The 22,376-nt window shown below is 53.5% G+C and overlaps 1 protein-coding gene across 1 annotated transcript in view; it reads right to left on the bottom strand.

Annotated features, from left to right (window-relative positions):
* The window catches only part of LOC135551343 (gamma-aminobutyric acid type B receptor subunit 1-like), a 180,491-nt gene that overhangs the window by 115,910 nt on the left and 42,205 nt on the right, over positions 1 to 22,376 (bottom strand). The window contains exon 7 of the mRNA XM_064982564.1: positions 5,368 to 5,613. Coding sequence (XP_064838636.1) covers positions 5,368 to 5,613 — 246 coding nt within the window. The remainder of the gene's footprint in view (positions 1 to 5,367; positions 5,614 to 22,376) is intronic.

The following is a 22,376-nucleotide window of genomic DNA, read 5'->3' as shown; positions in this document are numbered from 1 at the left end:
TGGTTAGCAGATGTTATTGGTCACATGGTTAGTAGATGTTAATGGTCACATGGTTAGTAGATGTTAATGGTCACATGGTTAGCAGATGTTATTGGTCACATGGTTAACAGATGTTAATGGTCACATGGTTAGTAGATGTTAATGGTCACATGTTTAGCAGATGTTACTGGTCACATGGTTAGTAGATGTTATTGGTCACATGGTTAGCAGATGTTATTGGTCACATGGTTAGCAGATGTTATTGGTCACATGGTTAGCAGATGTTATTGGTCACATGGTTAGTAGATGTTAATGGTCACATGGTTAGCAGATGTTATTGGTCACATACACATGGTTAACAGATGTTAATGGTCACATGGTTAGCAGATGTTATTGGTCACATGGTTAGCAGATGTTATTGGTCACATGGTTAGCAGATGTTATTGGTCACATACACATGGTTAACAGACGTTATTGGTCACATGGCTAGTAGATGTTATTGGTCACATGGTTAGCAGATGTTATTGGTCACATGGTTAGCAGATGTTATTGGTCACATGGTTAGCAGATGTTATTGTTCACATACACATGGTTAACATATGTTATTGGTCACATGGTTAGCAGATGTTAATGGTCACATGGTTAGTAGATGTTAATGGTCACATGGTTAACAGATGTTATTGGTCACATACACATGGTTAGTAGATGTTAATTGTAACATGGTTAATAGATGTTAATGGTCACATGGTTAGTAGATGTTAATGGTCACATGGTGAGCAGATGTTATTGGTCACATGGTTAACAGATGTTAATGGTCACATGGTTAGTAGATGTTAATGGTCACATGTTTAGCAGATGTTATTGGTCACATGGTTAACAGATGTTATTGGTCACATGGTTAGTAGATGATATTGGTCACATGGTGAGCAGATGTTATTGGTCACATGGTTAGCAGATGTTATTGGTCACATGGTTAGCAGATGTTATTGATCACACACATGGTTAACAGATGTTATTGGTCACATGGTTAGCAGATGTTAATGGTCACATGGTTAGTAGATGTTAATGATCACATGGTTAGCAGATGTTATTGGTCACATGGTTAGCAGATGTTATTGGTCACACACACATGGTTAACAGATGTTATTGGTCACATGGTTAGCAGATGTTATTGGTCACATGGTTAGCAGATGTTATTGGTCACATACACATGGTTAGTAGATGTTAATGGTCACATGGTTAGTAGATGTTAATGGTCACATGGTTAGCAGATGTTATTGGTCACATGGTTAACAGATGTTATTGGTCACATGGTTAGCAGATGTTTTTGGTCACATACACATGGTTAACAGATGTTATTGGTCACATGGTTAGCAGATGTTAATGGTCACATGGTTAACAGATGTTATTGGTCACATGGTTAACAGATGTTATTGGTCACATACACATGGTTAACAGATGTTATTGGTCACATGGTTAGCAGATGTTATTGGTCACATGGTTAGCAGATGTTATTGGTCACATGGTTAGCAGATGTTATTGGTCACATGGTTAGCAGATGTTATTTATCACATGGTTAACAGATGTTATTGGTCACATACACATGGTTAGTAGATGTTAATGGTCACATGGTTAATAGATGTTAATGGTCACATGGTTAGTAGATGTTAATGGTCACATGGTTAGTAGATGTTAATGGTCACATGGTTAGCAGATGTTATTGGTCACATGGTTAGCAGATGTTAATGGTCACATGGTTAACAGATGTTAATGGTCACATGGTTAGTAGATGTTAATGGTCACATGTTTAGCAGATGTTATTGGTCACATGGTTAGTAGATGTTATTGGTCACATGGTTAGCAGATGTTATTGGTCACATGGTTAGCAGATGTTATTGGTCACATGGTTAGTAGATGTTATTGGTCACATGGTTAGCAGATGTTAATGGTCACATGGTTAGTAGATGTTAATGGTCACATGGTTAGCAGATGTTATTGGTCACATGGTTAACAGATGTTAATGGTCACATGGTTAGTAGATGTTAATGGTCACATGTTTAGCAGATGTTATTGGTCACATGGTTAGTAGATGTTATTGGTCACATGGTTAGCAGATGTTATTGGTCACATGGTTAGCAGATGTTATTGGTCACATGGTTAGCAGATGTTATTGGTCACATGGTTAGCAGATGTTATTGGTCACATGGTTAGCAGATGTTATTGGTCACATACATGGTTAACAGATGTTAATGGTCACATGGTTAGCAGATGTTATTGGTCACATGGTTAGCAGATGTTATTGGTCACATGGTTAGCAGATGTTATTGGTCACATACACATGGTTAACAGATGTTATTGGTCACATGGCTAGTAGATGTTATTGGTCACATGGTTAGCAGATGTTATTGGTCACATGGTTAGCAGATGTTATTGGTCACATGGTTAGCAGATGTTAATGGTCACATGGTTAGTAGATGTTAGTGGTCACATGGTTAGCAGATGTTAGTGGTCAAATGGTTAGTAGATGTTATTGGTCACATGGTTAGCAGATGTTATTGGTCACATACACATGGTTAGTAGATGTTAATTGTAACATGGTTAATAGATGTTAATGGTCACATGGTTAGTAGATGTTAATGGTCACATGGTGAGCAGATGTTATTGGTCACATGGTTAACAGATGTTAATGGTCACATGGTTAGTAGATGTTAATGGTCACATGTTTAGCAGATGTTATTGGTCACATGGTTAGTAGATGTTATTGGTCACATGGTTAGCAGATGTTATTGATCACATGGTTAGCAGATGTTATTGGTCACATGGTTAGCAGATGTTATTGGTCACATACACATGGTTAACAGATGTTATTGGTCACATGCACATGGTTAACAGATGTTATTGGTCACATACACATGGTTAGCAGATGTTATTGGTCACATGCACATGGTTATCAGATGTTATTGGTCACATGCACATGGTTAACAGATGTTATTGGTCACATACACATGGTTAGCAGATGTTATTGGTCACATACACATGGTTAGCAGATGTTATTGGTCACATACACATGGTTAGCAGATGTTATTGGTCACATACACATGGTTAGCAGATGTTATTGGTCACATACACATACATATTGGTCACATACACATGATTAGCAGATGTTATTGGTCACATACACATGGTTAGCAGATGTTATTGTCAGTGTAGCGAAATGCTTTGTGCTTCTAGTTCCGACCATGCAGTAATATCTAACAAGTAACCCAACGATTTCCCAACAACTACCTAATGCACACAAGTGTAAAGGAATGAATAAGAATATGTACATACTATAAACATATGGATGAGCGATGGTCGAGCGGCAAGCGGCAGTAGATGGTATAGAGTACAGTTAAGGGGAAGTGAGGCCTCAGAGGGTTTTTATAAATAAGCATCAACCAGTAGATCTTGCAGCGGGTATACAGAGATGACCAGTGTACAGAGGTGTGTAGAGTGCAGGGATGTGTCCTATAATGAGCAACATCTAGCCGCTCGAGAGCACCCTTATATGACGATCTATAAATTATGTCTCCGTAATCTAGCATGGGTAGGATGGTCATCTGAATCAGGATTAGTTTGGCAGCTGGTGTGAAAAAGGAGCGATTACGATAGAGGAAACCAAGTCGATATTTAACTTTAACCTGCAGTTTTGATATGTGCTGAGAGAAGGACAATGCACCATCTAGCAATACTCCCAAGTACTTGTATGAGTTGACTACCTCAAGCTCTAAACCCTCAGATGTAGTAATCACACCGGTGGGGAGAGGAGCATTCTACTTACTGAACCACATTACCTTTGTTTTGAAGGTGTTCAGAATAAGGTTAAGGGCAGAGAAAGGTTGTTGGAAACTAAGAAAGCTTTGTTGTTGAGCGTTTAACACAAAATCCGGGGAGGGGCCAGCTGAGTATAAGACTGTATCATCTGCATATAAATGGATGAGAGAGCTTCCTACTGCCTGAGCTATGTTGTTGATGTAAATTGAGAAGAGCGTGGGGCCTAGGATCGAGCCTTGGGGTACACCCCTGGTGACAGACAGTGGCTGAGACAGCAGATGTTCTGACTTTACACACTGCGTTCTTTGAGAGAGGTAGTTAGCAAACCAGGCCAAAGACCCTTCAGAGACACCAATACTCCTTAGCCGGCCCACAAGAATGGAATGGTTTACCATACCAAAAGCTTAGGCGGTGACATCATTGAGGACCCTTAAGTGACACATCCATAGGGCAACAGCTCTAGGGCAACAGTGTCTAGATGGAATTTGTATTTGTGGTTCTGGCAAATTGAACTTTTTTGGAACCCCATTAATTTTGTCTTACTGAGATTTACTGTCAGGGCCCAGGTCTGACAGAATCTGTGCAGAAGATCTAGGTGCTGCTGTAGGCCCTCCTTGGTTGGTGACAGAAGCACCAGATCATCAGCAAACAGTAGACATTTGACTTCAGATTATAGTAGGTTGAGGCCGGATGCTGCAGACTGTTCTAGTGCCCTCGCCAATTCGTTGATATATATGTTGAAGAGGGTAGGGCTGCATCCCTGTCTCACTCTACAGCCCTGTGGAAAGAAATGTGTGTTTTTTGTGTATTTCATCTGCACACTTGTTGTTTATGTACATGGATTTCATGTTTTTTGATTTCATGTTTTTCCCTCAACACCACTTTCCATCAATATGTATAGCAGACCCTCATGCCAAACTGAGTCAAAAGCTTTTTTGAAATCAACAAAGCATGAGAGGACTTTGCTTTTGTTTTGTTTGTTTGTCAATTAGGGTTTGCAGGGTGAATATGTGGTCTGTTTTACAGTCATTTGGTAAAAAGCAAATTTGACATTTGCTCAGTACATTGTTTTCATTGAAGAAATGTACGAGTCTGCTGTTAATGGTAATTCAGAGGATTTTACCATTGTTGCTGTTGACGCATATCCCACTGTAGTTATTGGGGTCAAATTTGTCTCCACTTTCGTGGATTGGGGTGATCAGTCCTTAGTTCCAAATATTGGGGAAGATGCCAGAGCTGAGAATGATGTTAGAAAGACAATTGAAATTTGTGATCTGTATATTTTATCATTTCATTTATGATACCATCAACAACACAGACTTTTTGGGGGTTGGAGGGTTTGTAATTTGTCCTGTAATTCATTCAATGTAATAGGAGAATCCAATGGATTCTGGTAGTCTTTCTCTGTCTCTGTCTCTCTCGCTCTCTTTCTATCCTTCTCTCTTGCTTTCTTTCTCTCTCTCTTTCTCTGTCTCGCTATCTCCCAGTACAACCACAAGCTTCTCTCCCCCCTCCCCCTCTCACCTTCCCTCTTCCCCGTGCCTCAATGGTTTAGGCTATATATTCCATACTCACCGAAACTCCTTCAAATGAGCTGGTGTTGAGGGCACGATAGATCTCAGCGGTGATATCTCGGTTGTTGTAGTTGAAGTCTTCCAGCCTCCGGCCCTTGGCCTTCAGGGGCCCCACGGTCTTGTTGAGGGCCAGAGCCAGGGCCCACACTGCATCGTAGGCCAGAGGGGCCTCCTGGAACCCCCCCGTCTCCTCTGGGTTCTTACCCCCCAACTTAGACATCAGCTGGTTCAGAAACTCCTGAGACGTCTGGAGGAAGAGGAAGAGGAAGAGGATGGCTTAGAACTGTGTAGGTGGTGGTGGTGGGGGGGGTGTTTGGGGAGGGAGGTGTGCACAGCTGGGAGCAACCAGGTTGACATCCTGTTTCACCAGTGGGGTGGGGTGGGGTCTGTCTGGGAATAGGCCAGATGTTCTTCTGTTCTCTCTAGGATGTGGGGACACAGGCACCCACTCACCACCACACACACACACCAGTCGGACCCCTCCTGTACTCACCCCCCCACACACACACACCAGTCGGACCCCTCCTGTACTCACCCCCACACACACACACACCAACCAGACCCCTCCTGTACTCACCCCCACACACACACACCAGTCGGATCCCTCCTGTACTCACCCCCACACACACACACCAGTCGGACCCCTCCTGTACTCCCCCCCCCCACTCACACACACACACGCACCAGACCCCTCCTGTACCCCTCACCCCCCCCCCCCCACCCACAGCCCTGACCCTTCCTGTACTCCCCCCACACCAACCCGACCCTGTGTGACCTGGCATCAGGAGGGGAGGCTGTGTGACCTGGCATCAGGAGGGGAGGGGAGGCTGTGTGTCCTGGTATCAGGAGGGGAGGCTGTGTGACCTGGCATCAGGAGGGGAGGCCTGGCATCAGGAGGGGAGGCTGTGTGACCTGGCATCAGGAGGGGAGGCTGTGAGACCTGGCATCAGGAGGGGAGGCTGTGTGACCTGGCATCAGGAGGGGAGGCTGTGTGACCTGGTATCAGGAGGAGAGGCTGTGTGACCTGGTATCAGGAGGGGAGGCTGTGTGACCTGGCATCAGGAGGGGAGGCCTGGCATCAGGAGGGGAGGCTGTGTGACCTGGCATCAGGAGAGGAGGCTGTGTGGCCTGGTATCAGGAGGGGAGGCTGTGTGACCTGGTATCAGGAGAGGAGGCTGTGTGGCCTGGTATCAGGAGGGGAGGCTGTGTGACCTGGTATCAGGAGGAGAGGCTGTGTGACCTGGCATCAGGAGGGGAGGCTGTGTGGCCTGGTATCAGGAGGGGAGGCTGTGTGACCTGGTATCAGGAGGGGAGGCTGTGTGACCTGGCATCAGGAGGGGAGGGGAGGCTGTGTGACCTGGTATCAGGAGGGGAGGCTGTGTGACCTGGCATCAGGAGGGGAGGCTGTGTGACCTGGCATCAGGAGGGGAGGCTGTGTGACCTGGTATCAGGAGGGGAGGCTGTGTGACCTGGCATCAGGAGGGGAGGCTGTGAGACCTGGTATCAGGAGGGGAGGGGAGGCTGTGTGACCTGGTATCAGGAGGGGAGGCTGTGTGACCTGGCATCAGGAGGGGAGGGGAGGCTGTGTGGCCTGGTATCAGGAGGGGAGGCTGTGTGACCTGGCATCAGGAGGGGGGAGGCTGTGTGACCTGGCATCAGGAGGGGAGGCTGTGTGACCTGGCATCAGGAGGGGAGGGGAGGCTGTGTGACCTGGCATCAGGAGGGGAGGGAGGCTGTGTGACCTGGCATCAGGAGGGAGGCTGTGTGACCTGGCATCAGGAGGGGAGGCTGTGTGGCCTGGTATCAGGAGGGGAGGCTGTGTGGCCTGGTATCAGGAGGGGAGGCTGTGTGACCTGGTATCAGGAGGGGAGGCTGTGTGACCTGGTATCAGGAGGGGAGGCTGTGTGACCTGGCATCAGGAGGGGAGGGGAGGCTGTGTGACCTGGTATCAGGAGGGGAGGGAGGCTGTGTGACCTGGTATCAGGAGGGGAGGGGAGGCTGTGTGACCTGGCATCAGGAGGGGAGGCTGTGTGACCTGGCATCAGGAGGGGAGGGGAGGCTGTGTGACCTGGCATCAGGAGGGGAGGCTGTGTGACCTGGCATCAGGAGGGGAGGCTGTGTGGCCTGGCATCAGGAGGGGAGGGGAGGCTGTGTGACCTGGCATCAGGAGGGGAGGCTGTGTGACCTGGCATCAGGAGGGGAGGCTGTGTGACCTGGTATCAGGAGGAGGGGAGGCTGTGTGGCCTGGTATCAGGAGGGGAGGCTGTGTGACCTGGTATCAGGAGGGGAGGCTGTGTGGCCTGGCATCAGGAGGGGAGGGGAGGCTGTGTGGCCTGGTATCAGGAGGGGAGGGGAGGCTGGCCTGGCATCAGGAGGGGAGGCTGTGTGACCTGGCATCAGGAGGGGAGGCTGTGTGACCTGGCATCAGGAGGGGAGGCTGTGTGACCTGGTATCAGGAGGGGAGGCTGTGTGACCTGGTATCAGGAGGGGAGGGGAGGCTGTGTGGCCTGGTATCAGGAGGGGAGGCTGTGTGACCTGGCATCAGGAGGGGAGGCTGTGTGACCTGGTATCAGGAGGGGAGGCTGTGTGTCCTGGTATCAGGAGGGGAGGCTGTGTGACCTGGCATCAGGAGGGGAGGCTGTGTGACCTGGCATCAGGAGGGGAGGCTGTGTGACCTGGTATCAGGAGGGGAGGCTGTGTGACCTGGTATCAGGAGGGGAGGCTGTGTGACCTGGCATCAGGAGGGGAGGCTGTGTGGCCTGGTATCAGGAGGGGAGGCTGTGTGACCTGGCATCAGGAGGGGAGGCTGTGTGACCTGGCATCAGGAGGGGAGGCTGTGTGACCTGGTATCAGGAGGGGAGGCTGTGTGACCTGGTATCAGGAGGGGAGGCTGTGTGGCCTGGTATCAGGAGGGGAGGCTGTGTGACCTGGCATCAGGAGGGGAGGCTGTGTGACCTGGTATCAGGAGGGGAGGCTGTGTGGCCTGGTATCAGGAGGGGAGGCTGTGTGTCCTGGTATCAGGAGGGGAGGCTGTGTGACCTGGTATCAGGAGGGGAGGCTGTGTGGCCTGGTATCAGGAGGGGAGGCTGTGTGACCTGGTATCAGGAGGGGAGGCTGTGTGACCTGGTATCAGGAGGGGAGGCTGTGTGGCCTGGCATCAGGAGGGGAGGCTGTGTGTCCTGGTATCAGGAGGGGAGGCTGTGTGACCTGGTATCAGGAGGGGAGGGGAGGCTGTGTGACCTGGCATCAGGAGGGGAGGCTGTGTGGCCTGGTATCAGGAGGGGAGGCTGTGTGACCTGGTATCAGGAGGGGAGGCTGTGTGACCTGGTATCAGGAGGGGAGGGGAGGCTGTGTGACCTGGTATCAGGAGGGGAGGGGAGGCTGTGTGACCTGGTATCAGGAGGGGAGGCTGTGTGTCCTGGTATCAGGAGGGGAGTCTGTGTGACCTGGTATCAGGAGGGGAGGGGAGGCTGTGTGACCTGGCATCAGGAGGGGGAGGCTGTGTGACCTGGCATCAGGAGGGGAGGAGAGGCTGTGTGACCTGGCATCAGGAGGGGAGGCTGTGTGACCTGGTATCAGGAGGGAGGGGAGGCTGTGTGACCTGGCATCAGGAGGGGAGGCTGTGTGACCTGGCATCAGGAGGGGAGGCTGTGTGACCTGGCATCAGGAGGGGAGGCTGTGTGACCTGGCATCAGGAGGGGAGGCTGTGTGACCTGGCATCAGGAGGGGAGGCTGTGTGACCTGGCATCAGGAGGGGGAGGCTGTGTGACCTGGTATCAGGAGGGGAGGCTGTGTGACCTGGTATCAGGAGGGGAGGGGAGGCTGTGTGACCTGGCATCAGGAGGGGAGGGGAGGGGAGGCTGTGTGGCCTGGTATCAGGAGGGGAGGGGAGGCTGTGTGGCCTGGTATCAGGAGGGGAGGCTGTGTGACCTGGTATCAGGAGGGGAGGGGAGGCTGTGTGGCCTGGTATCAGGAGGGGAGGCTGTGTGGCCTGGCATCAGGAGGGGAGGCTGTGTGGCCTGGTATCAGGAGGGGAGGCTGTGTGGCCTGGTATCAGGAGGGGAGGCTGTGTGGCCTGGTATCAGGAGGGGAGGCTGTGTGACCTGGTATCAGGAGGGGAGGCTGTGTGACCTGGTATCAGGAGGGGAGGGGAGGCTGTGTGACCTGGCATCAGGAGGGGAGGGGAGACTGTGTGACCTGGCATCAGGAGGGGAGGCTGTGTGGCCTGTCATCAGGAGGGGAGGCTGTGTGGCCTGGTATCAGGAGGGGAGGGGAGACTGTGTGACCTGGCATCAGGAGGGGAGGCTGTGTGGCCTGTCATCAGGAGGGGAGGCTGTGTGACCTGGTATCAGGAGGGGAGGCTGTGTGACCTGGTATCAGGAGGGGAGGCTGTGTGACCTGGTATCAGGAGGGAGGCTGTGTGACCTGGCATCAGGAGGGGAGGCTGTGTGACCTGGTATCAGGAGGGGAGGGGAGGCTGTGTGACCTGGCATCAGGAGGGGAGGGGAGGCTGTGTGACCTGGCATCAGGAGGGGAGGCTGTGTGACCTGGTATCAGGAGGGGAGGCTGTGTGACCTGGTATCAGGAGGGGAGGCTGTGTGACCTGGTATCAGGAGGGGAGGCTGTGTGACCTGGTATCAGGAGGGGAGGCTGTGTGACCTGGTATCAGGAGGGGAGGCTGTGTGACCTGGTATCAGGAGGGGAGGCTGTGTGACCTGGCATCAGGAGGGGAGGCTGTGTGACCTGGTATCAGGAGGGGAGGGGAGGCTGTGTGACCTGGCATCAGGAGGGGAGGGGAGGCTGTGTGACCTGGCATCAGGAGGGGAGGCTGTGTGACCTGGCATCAGGAGGGGAGGGGAGGCTGTGTGACCTGGTATCAGGAGGGGAGGCTGTGTGACCTGGTATCAGGAGGGGAGGCTGTGTGACCTGGTATCAGGAGGGGAGGGGAGGCTGTGTGACCTGGCATCAGGAGGGGGGAGGCTGTGTGACCTGGCATCAGGAGGGGAGGCTGTGTGACCTGGTATCAGGAGGGGAGGCTGTGTGGCCTGGTATCAGGAGGGGAGGCTGTGTGACCTGGCATCAGGAGGGGAGGCTGTGTGACCTGGTATCAGGAGGGGAGGGGAGGCTGTGTGACCTGGTATCAGGAGGGGAGGCTGTGTGGCCTGGCATCAGGAGGGGAGGCTGTGTGGCCTGGTATCAGGAGGGGAGGCTGTGTGACCTGGCATCAGGAGGGGAGGCTGTGTGACCTGGTATTAGGAGGGGAGGCTGTGTGACCTGGTATCAGGAGGGGAGGAGAGGCTGTGTGGCCTGGTATCAGGAGGGGAGGCTGTGTGACCTGGCATCAGGAGGGGAGGCTGTGTGACCTGGTATCAGGAGGGGAGGGGAGGCTGTGTGACCTGGTATCAGGAGGGGAGGCTGTGTGACCTGGTATCAGGAGGGGAGGCTGTGTGACCTGGTATCAGGAGGGGAGGCTGTGTGGCCTGGTATCAGGAGGGGAGGGGAGGCTGTGTGACCTGGCATCAGGAGGGGAGGCTGTGTGGCCTGGTATCAGGAGGGGAGGCTGTGTGGCCTGGCATCAGGAGGGGAGGCTGTGTGACCTGGCATCAGGAGGGGAGGCTGTGTGACCTGGTATCAGGAGGGGAGGGGAGGCTGTGTGACCTGGTATCAGGAGGGGAGGGAGGCTGTGTGACCTGGTATCAGGAGGGGAGGCTGTGTGACCTGGCATCAGGAGGGGAGGGAGGCTGTGTGACCTGGTATCAGGAGGGGAGGGAGGCTGTGTGGCCTGGCATCAGGAGGGGAGGGGAGGCCTGGTATCAGGAGGGGAGGGGAGGCTGTGTGACCTGGTATCAGGAGGGGAGGCTGTGTGACCTGGCATCAGGAGGGGAGGGGAGGCTGTGTGACCTGGTATCAGGAGGGGAGGCTGTGTGACCTGGTATCAGGAGGGGAGGCTGTGTGACCTGGTATCAGGAGGGGGGGGAGGCTGTGTGACCTGGCATCAGGAGGGGAGGCTGTGTGACCTGGCATCAGGAGGGGAGGCTGTGTGGCCTGGCATCAGGAGGGGAGGCTGTGTGACCTGGTATCAGGAGGGGAGGCTGGTGACCTGGCATCAGGAGGGGAGGCTGTGTGGCCTGGCATCAGGAGGGGAGGCTGTGTGACCTGGTATCAGGAGGGGAGGGGAGGCTGTGTGACCTGGCATCAGGAGGGGAGGCTGTGTGACCTGGTATCAGGAGGGGAGGCTGTGTGTCCTGGCATCAGGAGGGGAGGCTGTGTGGCCTGGTATCAGGAGGGGAGGCTGTGTGACCTGGCATCAGGAGGGGAGGCTGTGTGACCTGGCATCAGGAGGGGAGGCTGGTGACCTGGCATCAGGAGGGGAGGCTGTGTGACCTGGCATCAGGAGGGGAGGCTGTGTGGCCTGGTATCAGGAGGGGAGGCTGTGTGGCCTGGCATCAGGAGGGGAGGCTGTGTGACCTGGTATCAGGAGGGGAGGGGAGGCTGTGTGGCCTGGTATCAGGAGGGGAGGCTGTGTGGCCTGGTATCAGGAGGGGAGGCTGTGTGGCCTGGTATCAGGAGGGGAGGCTGTGTGACCTGGTATCAGGAGGGGAGGGGAGGCTGTGTTACCTGGCATCAGGAGGGGAGGCTGTGTGGCCTGGTATCAGGAGGGGAGGCTGTGTGACCTGGCATCAGGAGGGGAGGGGAGGCTGTGTTACCTGGCATCAGGAGGGGAGGCTGTGTGGCCTGGCATCAGGAGGGGAGGCTGTGTGACCTGGTATCAGGAGGGAGGCTGTGTGACCTGGCATCAGGAGGGGAGGCTGTGTGACCTGGTATCAGGAGGAGGGGAGGCTGTGTGACCTGGTATCAGGAGGGGAGGGGAGGCTGTGTGACCTGGTATCAGGAGGGGAGGGAGGCTGTGTGACCTGGCATCAGGAGGGGAGGCTGTGTGACCTGGCATCAGGAGGGGAGGGGAGGCTGTGTGACCTGGCATCAGGAGGGGAGGCCTGGTATCAGGAGGGGAGGCTGTGTGACCTGGCATCAGGAGGGGAGGCTGTGTGGCCTGGCATCAGGAGGGGAGGCTGTGTGACCTGGTATCAGGAGGGGAGGCTGTGTGACCTGGTATCAGGAGGGAGGCTGTGTGACCTGGCATCAGGAGGGGAGGCTGTGTGGCCTGGCATCAGGAGGGGAGGCTGTGTGGCCTGGCATCAGGAGGGGAGGCTGTGTGGCCTGGTATCAGGAGGGGAGGCTGTGTGACCTGGCATCAGGAGGGGAGGCTGTGTGGCCTGGTATCAGGAGGGGAGGGGAGGCTGTGTGACCTGGTATCAGGAGGGAGGGAGGCTGTGTGACCTGGTATCAGGAGGAGGGAGGCTGTGTGACCTGGCATCAGGAGGGGAGGCTGTGTGACCTGGCATCAGGAGGGGAGGGGAGGCTGTGTGACCTGGCATCAGGAGGGGAGGCCTGGTATCAGGAGGGGAGGCTGTGTGACCTGGCATCAGGAGGGGAGGCTGTGTGACCTGGCATCAGGAGGGGGAGGCTGTGTGACCTGGCATCAGGAGGGGAGGCTGTGTGACCTGGTATCAGGAGGGGAGGGGAGGCTGTGTGACCTGGTATCAGGAGGGGAGGGGAGGCTGTGTGTCCTGGTATCAGGAGGGGAGGCTGTGTGACCTGGTATCAGGAGGGGAGGCTGTGTGTCCTGGTATCAGGAGGGGAGGCTGTGTGACCTGGCATCAGGAGGGGAGGGAGGCTGTGTGACCTGGTATCAGGAGGGGAGGCTGTGTGACCTGGCATCAGGAGGGGAGGCTGTGTGACCTGGTATCAGGAGGGGAGGCTGTGTGACCTGGTATCAGGAGGGGAGGCTGTGTGTCCTGGTATCAGGAGGGGAGGCTGTGTGACCTGGCATCAGGAGGGGAGGCTGTGTGACCTGGCATCAGGAGGGGAGGCTGTGTGACCTGGCATCAGGAGGGGAGGCTGTGTGACCTGGTATCAGGAGGGAGGCTGTGTGACCTGGTATCAGGAGGGGAGGCTGTGTGTCCTGGTATCAGGAGGGGAGGCTGTGTGACCTGGCATCAGGAGGGGAGGCTGGTGACCTGGCATCAGGAGGGGAGGCTGTGTGACCTGGTATCAGGAGGGGAGGGGAGGCTGTGTGACCTGGTATCCTGGTGACCTGGCATCAGGAGGGGAGGCTGTGTGACCTGGCATCAGGAGGGGAGGGGAGGCTGTGTGACCTGGTATCAGGAGGGGAGGGAGGCTGTGTGACCTGGTATCAGGAGGGGAGGCTGTGTGACCTGGTATCAGGAGGGGAGGCTGTGTGACCTGGCATCGGGAGGAGGGGAGGCTGTGTGACCTGGCATCAGGAGGGGAGGCTGTGTGACCTGGTATCAGGAGGGGAGGGAGGCTGTGTGGCCTGGTATCAGGAGGGGAGGCTGGTGACCTGGCATCAGGAGGGGAGGCTGTGTGACCTGGCATCAGGAGGGGAGGCTGTGTGACCTGGCATCAGGAGGGGAGGGGAGGCTGTGTGACCTGGTATCAGGAGGGGAGGCTGTGTGACCTGGTATCAGGAGGGGAGGCTGTGTGGCCTGGTATCAGGAGGGGAGGCTGTGTGACCTGGCATCAGGAGGGGAGGCTGTGTGACCTGGCATCAGGAGGGGAGGCTGTGTGACCTGGTATCAGGAGGGGAGGCTGTGTGACCTGGCATCAGGAGGGAGGCTGTGTGACCTGGTATCAGGAGGAGGGGAGGCTGTGTGACCTGGTATCAGGAGGGGAGGGGAGGCTGTGTGACCTGGTATCAGGAGGGGGGAGGCTGTGTGACCTGGCATCAGGAGGGGAGGCTGTGTGACCTGGTATCAGGAGGGGAGGCTGTGTGACCTGGTATCAGGAGGGGAGGGAGGCTGTGTGACCTGGTATCAGGAGGGGAGGAGGCTGTGTGACCTGGCATCAGGAGGGGAGGCTGTGTGACCTGGTATCAGGAGGGGAGGCTGTGTGACCTGGTATCAGGAGGGGAGGCTGTGTGACCTGGCATCAGGAGGGGGGGAGGCTGTGTGACCTGGCATCAGGAGGGGAGGCTGTGTGACCTGGTATCAGGAGGGAGGCTGTGTGACCTGGTATCAGGAGGAGAGGCTGTGTGACCTGGTATCAGGAGGGGAGGCTGTGTGACCTGGCATCAGGAGGGGAGGCTGTGTGACCTGGCATCAGGAGGGGAGGCTGTGTGACCTGGCATCAGGAGGGGAGGCTGTGTGACCTGGCATCAGGAGGGGAGGCTGTGTGACCTGGCATCAGGAGGGGAGGGGAGGCTGTGTGTCCTGGTATCAGGAGGGGAGGCTGTGTGACCTGGTATCAGGAGGGGAGGCTGTGTGACCTGGTATCAGGAGGGGAGGCTGTGTGACCTGGCATCAGGAGGGGAGGCTGTGTGACCTGGCATCAGGAGGGGAGGCTGTGTGACCTGGCATCAGGAGGGGAGGCTGTGTGACCTGGCATCAGGAGGAGGGGAGGCTGTGTGACCTGGTATCAGGAGGGGAGGCTGTGTGACCTGGCATCAGGAGGGAGGCTGTGTGACCTGGCATCAGGAGGGGAGGCTGTGTGACCTGGCATCAGGAGGGGAGGGGAGGCTGTGTGACCTGGTATCAGGAGGGGAGGGGAGGCTGTGTGACCTGGTATCAGGAGGGGAGGCTGTGTGGCCTGGTATCAGGAGGGGGAGGGAGGCTGTGGACCTGGTATCAGGAGGGGAGGCTGTGTGACCTGGTATCAGGAGGGGAGGCTGTGTGACCTGGCATCAGGAGGGGAGGCTGTGGACCTGGCATCAGGAGGGGAGGAGGCTGTGTGACCTGGTATCAGGAGGGGAGGGGAGGCTGTGTGACCTGGCATCAGGAGGGGAGGCTGGTGACCTGGCATCAGGAGGGGGGGAGGCTGTGTGACCTGGTATCAGGAGGGGAGGCTGTGTGACCTGGTATCAGGAGGAGGGGAGGCTGTGTGACCTGGTATCAGGAGGGGAGGCTGTGTGACCTGGTATCAGGAGGGGAGGGGAGGCTGTGTGGCCTGGTATCAGGAGGGGAGGCTGTGTGACCTGGTATCAGGAGGGGAGGGGAGGCTGTGTGACCTGGTATCAGGAGGGGAGGCTGTGTGACCTGGCATCAGGAGGGGAGGCTGTGTGACCTGGTATCAGGAGGGAGGCTGTGTGACCTGGTATCAGGAGGGGAGGGGGAGGCTGTGTGACCTGGCATCAGGAGGGGAGGGAGGCTGTGTGGCCTGGTATCAGGAGGGGAGGCTGTGTGACCTGGTATCAGGAGGGGAGGGGAGGCTGTGTGGCCTGGTATCAGGAGGGAGGCTGTGTGACCTGGCATCGGGAGGAGGGGGGAGGCTGTGTGGCCTGGTATCAGGAGGGGAGGGGAGGCTGTGTGGCCTGGTATCAGGAGGGGAGGCTGTGTGGCCTGGTATCAGGAGGGGAGGCTGTGTGACCTGGCATCGGGAGGGGAGGCTGTGTGGCCTGGCATCGGGAGCTCAGTGTAATTACTCTGGAGAAGAGGAATGTTTACTCTACAGGCAGGGAGAGAAGAGCTTTCAAATACACTGTTAAGAAGAAACTCTTGAGGGCTTTGTGTGTGTTGAGAGCTTTGTGTGTGTTGAGAGCTTTGTGTGTGTTGAGAGCTTTGTGTGTGTTGAGAGCTTTGTGTGTGTTGAGAGCTTTGTGTGTGTTGAGAGCTTTGTGTGTGTTGAGAGCTTTGTGTGTGTTGAGGGCTTTGTGTGTCAAATCAAATCAAATTTTATTTGTCACATACACATGGTTAGCAGATGTTAATGTGAGTGTAGCGAAATGCTTGTGCTTCTAGTTCCGACAATGCAGTAATAACCAACAAGTAATCTAACTAACAATTCCTAAACTACTGTCTTATACACAGTGTAAGGGGATAAAGAATATGTACATAAGGATATATGAATGAGTGATGGTACAGAGCAGCATAGGCAAGATACAATAGATGGTATCAAGTACAGTATATACATATGAGATGAGTATGTAAACAAAGTGGCATAGTTAAAGTGGCTAGTGATACATGTATTACATAAGGATGCAGTTGATGATATAGAGAACAGTATATACGTATGCATATGAGATGAATAATGTAGGGTAAGTAACATTATATAAGGTAGCATTGTTTAAAGTGGCTAGTGATATATTTACATCATTTCCCATCAATTCCCATTATTAAAGTGGCTGGAGTTGAGTCAGTGTCAGTGTGTTGGCAGCAGCCACTCAATGTTAGTGGTGGCTGTTTAACAGTCTGATGGCCTTGAGATAGAAGCTGTTTTTCAGTCTCTCGGTCCCAGCTTTGATGCACCTGTACTGACCTCGCCTTCTGGATGATAGCGGGGTGAACAGGCAGTGGCTCGGGTGGTTGATGTCCTTGATGATCTTTATGGCCTTCCTGTAACATCGGGTGGTGTAGGTGTCCTGGAGGGCAGGTAGTTTGCCCCCGGTGATGCGTTGTGCAGACCTCACTACCCTCTGGAGAGCCTTACGGTTGAGGGCGGAGCAGTTGCCGTACCAGGCAGTGATACAGCCCGCCAGGATGCTCTCGATTGTGCATCTGCAGAAGTTTGTGAGTGCTTTTGGTGACAAGCCGAATTTCTTCAGCCTCCTGAGGTTGAAGAGGCGCTGCTGCGCCTTCTTCACGATGCTGTCTGTGTGAGTGGACCAATTCAGTTTCTCTGTGATGTGTATGCCGAGGAACTTAAAACTTGCTACTCTCTCCACTACTGTTCCATCGATGTGGATAGGGGGGTGTTCCCTCTGCTGTTTCCTGAAGTCCACAATCATCTCCTTAGTTTTGTTGACGTTGAGTGTGAGGTTATTTTCCTGACACCACACTCCGAGGGCCCTCACCTCCTCCCTGTAGGCCATCTCGTCGTTGTTGGTAATCAAGCCTACCACTGTTGTGTCGTCCGCAAACTTGATGATTGAGTTGGAGGCGTGCATGGCCACGCAGTCGTGGGTGAACAGGGAGTACAGGAGAGGGCTCAGAATGCACCCTTGTGGGGCCCCAGTGTTGAGGATCAGCGGGGAGGAGATGTTGTTACCTACCCTCACCACCTGGGGGCGGCCCGTCAGGAAGTCCAGTACCCAGTTGCACAGGGCGGGGTCGAGACCCAGGGTCTCGAGCTTGGAGGGTACTATGGTGTTGAATGCCGAGCTGTAGTCGATGAACAGCATTCTCACATAGGTATTCCTCTTGTCCAGATGGCTTAGGGCAGTGTGCAGTGTGGTTGAGATTGCATCGTCTGTGGACCTATTTGAGCGCTAAGCAAATTGGAGTGGGTCTAGGGTGTCAGGTAGGGTGGAGGTGATATGGTCCTTGACTAGTCTCTCAAAGCACTTCATGATGACGGAAGTGAGTGCTACGGGGCGGTAGTCGTATAGCTCAGTTACCTTAGCTTTCTTGGGAACAGGAACAATGGTGGCCCTCTTGAAGCATGTGGGAACAGCAGACTGGTATAGGGATTGATTGAATATGTCCGTAAACACACCAGCCAGCTGGTCTGCGCATGCTCTGAGGGCGCGGCTGGGGATGCCGTCTGGGCCTGCAGCCTTGCGAGGGTTAACACGTTTAAATGTTTTACTCACCTCGGCTGCAGTGAAGGAGAGACCGCATGTTTCCGTTGCAGGCCGTGTCAGTGGCACTGTATTGTCCTCAAAGCGGGCAAAAAAGTAATTTAGTCTGCCTGGGTGCAAGACATCCTGGTCCGTGACTGGGCTGGATTTCTTCCTGTAGTCCGTGATTGACTGTAGACCCTGCCACATGCCTCTTGTGTCTGAGCCGTTGAATTGAGATTCTACTTTGTCTCTGTACTGACGCTTAGCTTGTTTGATAGCCTTACGGAGGGAATAGCTGCACTGTTTGTATTCAGTCATGTTACCAGTCACCTTGCCCTGATTAAAAGCAGTGGTTCGCGCTTTCAGTTTCACGCGAATGCTGCCATCAATCCACGGTTTCTGGTTAGGGATTGTTTTAATCGTTGCTGTGGGAACGACATCTTCAACGCACGTTCTAATGAACTCGCACACGGAATCAGCGTATTCGTCAATGTTGTTGCCTGACGCAATACGAAACATGTCCCAGTCCACGTGATGGAAGCAGTCTTAACAGTGTGGAGTCAGCTTTGTGGACCAGCGTTGGACAGACCTGTGTGGGAGCTTTGTTGTTTCAGTTTCTGTCTGTTGAGGGATCTTTGGTCAGCTTTCCGTGTTGAGGGCCTTTGTGTGTTGAGGAAGTTTGTAACAGTGTGTTGAGGGCTTTGTGTGTTGAGAGCTTTGTGTGTGTTGAGAGCTTTGTGTGTTTTGAGGGCTTTGTGTGTGTTGAGGGCTTTGTGTGTGTTGAGGGCTTTGTGTGTGTTGAGGGCTTTGTGTGTTGAGGGCTTTGTGTGTGTTGAGGGCTTTGTGTGTGTTGGGGGCTTTGTGTGTGTTGAGGGCTTTGTGTGTGTTGAGGGCTTTGTGTGTTGGGGGCTTTGTGTGTGTTGAGGGCTTTGTGTGTGTTGAGGGCTTTGTGTGTTGAGGGCTTTGTGTGTGTTGAGGGCTTTGTGTGTTGAGGGCTTTGTGTGTGTTGGGGGCTTTGTGTGTGTTGAGGGCTTTGTGTGTTGGGGGCTTTGTGTGTTGAGGGCTTTGTGTGTTGGGGGCTTTGTGTGTTGAGGGCTTTGTGTGTTGGGGGCTTTGTGTGTTGAGGGATTTGTGTGTTGAGGGATTTGTGTGTATGTATGTTCAGATCTCTTTCCAACACACACACACACACACACACACACACACACACACACACACACACACACACACACACACAGTTGAGGGCTTTGTTGAACTGCTTGAACAAAGGTCATATTTGACAGACACTCCTTCCACTCCCTCCTCTACTTTGGCGCCGGGCTGCATCAAGCAGCTTTGTGTGTGTTGGGAACCATCGCTTTGTGTGTGTTGAAACGGGGCTTTGATCATTAAGGGCTTTGTGTCTGCTTACCGACTGGACTTTCTACATAGTGCACTACTTTAGGGGCCCATTTGTGTACTTTGACCAGAGCCCAAAGGGCATAGTGTACTTTAGACCAGAGCCCATAGGGCATTGTGTGTTTAGACCAGAGCCCATAGGGCATAGTGCACTACTTTGACCAGAGCCCATAGGGCATAGTGCACTACTTTGACCAGAGCCCATAGGGCATAGTGCACACTTTAGACCAGATCCCACACACTACTTTAGACCAGAGCCCATAGGGCATAGTGCACTACTTTGACCAGAACCCATAGGGCATAGTGCACTACTTTGACCAGAGCCCATAGGGCATAGTGCACTACTTTGACCAGAACCCATAGGGCATAGTGCACTACAGAGCCCATAGGGCATGTTGAACTGCTTTGAACAAAGGTCATATTTTGACCAGAGCCCATTCCACATAGTGCACTACTTTGACCAGAACCCATAGGGCATAGTGCACTACTTTGACCAGAGCCCAAAGGGCATAGATCTTTAGACCAGAGCCGCTGCCCTAGTGCACTACTTTAGACCAGAGCCCATAGGGCATAGCCACTTTGACCAGAGCGGGGCATAGTGCACTACTTTTGACCAGAGCCCATAGGGCATAGTCTACTTTAGACCAGACTGGGCCCCTAATGCACTACTTTAGACCAGAGCCCATAGGGCATAGTGCACTACTTTAGACCAGGGCCCATAGGGCATAGTGCACTACTTTAGACCAGGGCCCATAGGGCATAGTGCACTACTTTAGACCAGGGCCCATAGGGCATAGTGCACTACTTTGACCAGGGCCCATAGGGCATAGTGCACTACATTGACCAGAGCCCATAGGGCATAGTGCACTACTTTTGACCAGAGCCCATAGGGCATAGTGCACTACTTTAGACCAGGGCCCATAGGGCATAGTGCACTACTTTAGACCAGATCCCATAGGGCATAGTGCACTACTTTAGACCAGAGCCCATAGGGCATAGTGTACTACTTTAGACCAGAGCCCATAGGGCATAGTGCACTACTTTAGACCAGAGCCCATAGGGCATAGTGCACTTCTTTTGACCAGAGCCCATAGGTAAAAGGGTGAAGTTTGGGACACATCCCACTACTGTCTCTCTCCCTCTCTGCCTCTTCAGCCCCTCCAGACAGCGCTGCCCCAGTTTAGCGTGAACGATGAACAATAACAAAAAGTCTATTATTTCTTCAGTATTTACATTTTCTCTATTTTCTCCTCTACTCTCCTCCCCTCTCCTCTCCTCTCCTCTCCTCTCTTAATTCAGAGCCGGCGATTCAAAAGAGAGAGAAACGGTTAACTGCGCTCGAAAAACACTTCTCTTCGAGAACAAAGCTTTTCTTCTACGAGGTAAATCTTCAAAGTAAGATGGATAATAGTAGCTTCCTGAAGGTCCTCTACTCTCCAGACAAGGCAGTATGAATTAAAGAGGGTCGTTACACTAGTGAGGGACAGGCTCCTCTCCAGACACGGCAGTATGAATTAAAGAGGGTCGTTACACTAGTGAGGGACAGGCTCCTCTCCAGACACGGCAGTATGAATTAAAGAGGGTCGTTACACTGGTGAGGGACAGGCTCCTCTCCAGACACGGCAGTATGAATTAAAGAGGGTCGTTACACTGGTGAGGGACAGGCTCCTCTCCAGACACGGCAGTATGAATTAAAGAGGGTCATTACACTAGTGAGGGACAGGCTCCTCTCCAGACACGGCAGTATGAATTAAAGAGGGTCACACTAGCGAGGACAGGCTCCTCTCCAGACACGGCAGTATGAATTAAAGAGGGTCGTTACACTGGTGAGGGACAGGCTCCTCTCCTCTCCAGACACGGCAGTATGAATTAAAGAGGGTCGTTACACTAGGGACAGGCTCCTCTCCTCTCCAGACACGGCAGTATGAATTAAAGAGGGTCGTTACACTAGTGAGGGACAGGCTCCCTCTCCAGACACGGCAGTATGAATTAAAGAGGGTCGTTACACTAGTGAGGGACAGGCTCCTCTCCTCTCCAGACACGGCAGTATGAATTAAAGAGGGTCGTTACACTAGTGAGGGACAGGCTCCTCTCCAGACACGGCAGTATGAATTAAACAGTGTCGTTACACTAGTGAGGGACAGGCTCCTCTCCTCTCCAGACACGGCAGTATGAATTAAAGAGGGTCGTTACACTAGTGAGGGACAGGCTCCTCTCCAGACACGGCAGTATGAATTAAAGAGGGTCGTTACACTAGTGAGGGACAGGCTCCTCTCCAGACACGGCAGTATGAATTAAAGAGGGTCGTTACACTAGTGAGGGACAGGCTCCTCTCCAGACACGGCAGTATGAATTAAAGAGGGTCTTACACTAGTGAGGGACAGGCTCCTCTCCTCTCCAGACACGGCAGTATGAATTAAAGAGGGTCCACTAGTGAGGGACAGGCTCCTCTCCAGACACGGCAGTATGAATTAAAGAGGGTCGTTACACTAGTGAGGGACAGGCTCCTCTCCAGACACGGCAGTATGAATTAAAGAGGGTTACACAGTACACTAGTGAGGGACAGGCTCTCCTCTCCAGACACGGCAGTATGAATTAAAGAGGGTCGTTACACTGGTGAGGGACAGGCCCTCTCCAGACACGGCAGTATGAATTAAAGAGGGTCGTTACACTAGTGAGGACAGGCTCCTCTCCAGACACGGCAGTATGAATTAAAGAGGGTCGTTACACTAGTGAGGGACAGGCTCCTCTCCTCTCCAGACACGGCAGTATGAATTAAAGAGGGTGTGAGGGACAGGCTCCTCTCCAGACACGGCAGTATGAATTAAAGAGGGTCGTTACACTAGTGAGGGACAGGCTCCTCTCCTCTCCAGACATGGCAGTATGAAATAAAGAGGGTCGTTACACTAGTGAGGGACAGGCTCCTCTCCAGACACGGCAGTATGAATTAAAGAGGGTCGTTACACTAGTGAGGGACAGGCTCCTCTCCTCTCCAGACATGGCAGTATGAATTAAAGAGGGTCGTTACACTAGTGAGG

The sequence above is a fragment of the Oncorhynchus masou genome, chromosome 13 (genome assembly GCF_036934945.1).
Source record: "Oncorhynchus masou masou isolate Uvic2021 chromosome 13, UVic_Omas_1.1, whole genome shotgun sequence".
Classification (NCBI taxonomy): Eukaryota; Metazoa; Chordata; class Actinopteri; order Salmoniformes; family Salmonidae; genus Oncorhynchus; species Oncorhynchus masou.
The sequence above is the reverse complement of the archived record's forward strand: the minus strand, read 5'-3'. Positions and strand labels throughout refer to the sequence as shown.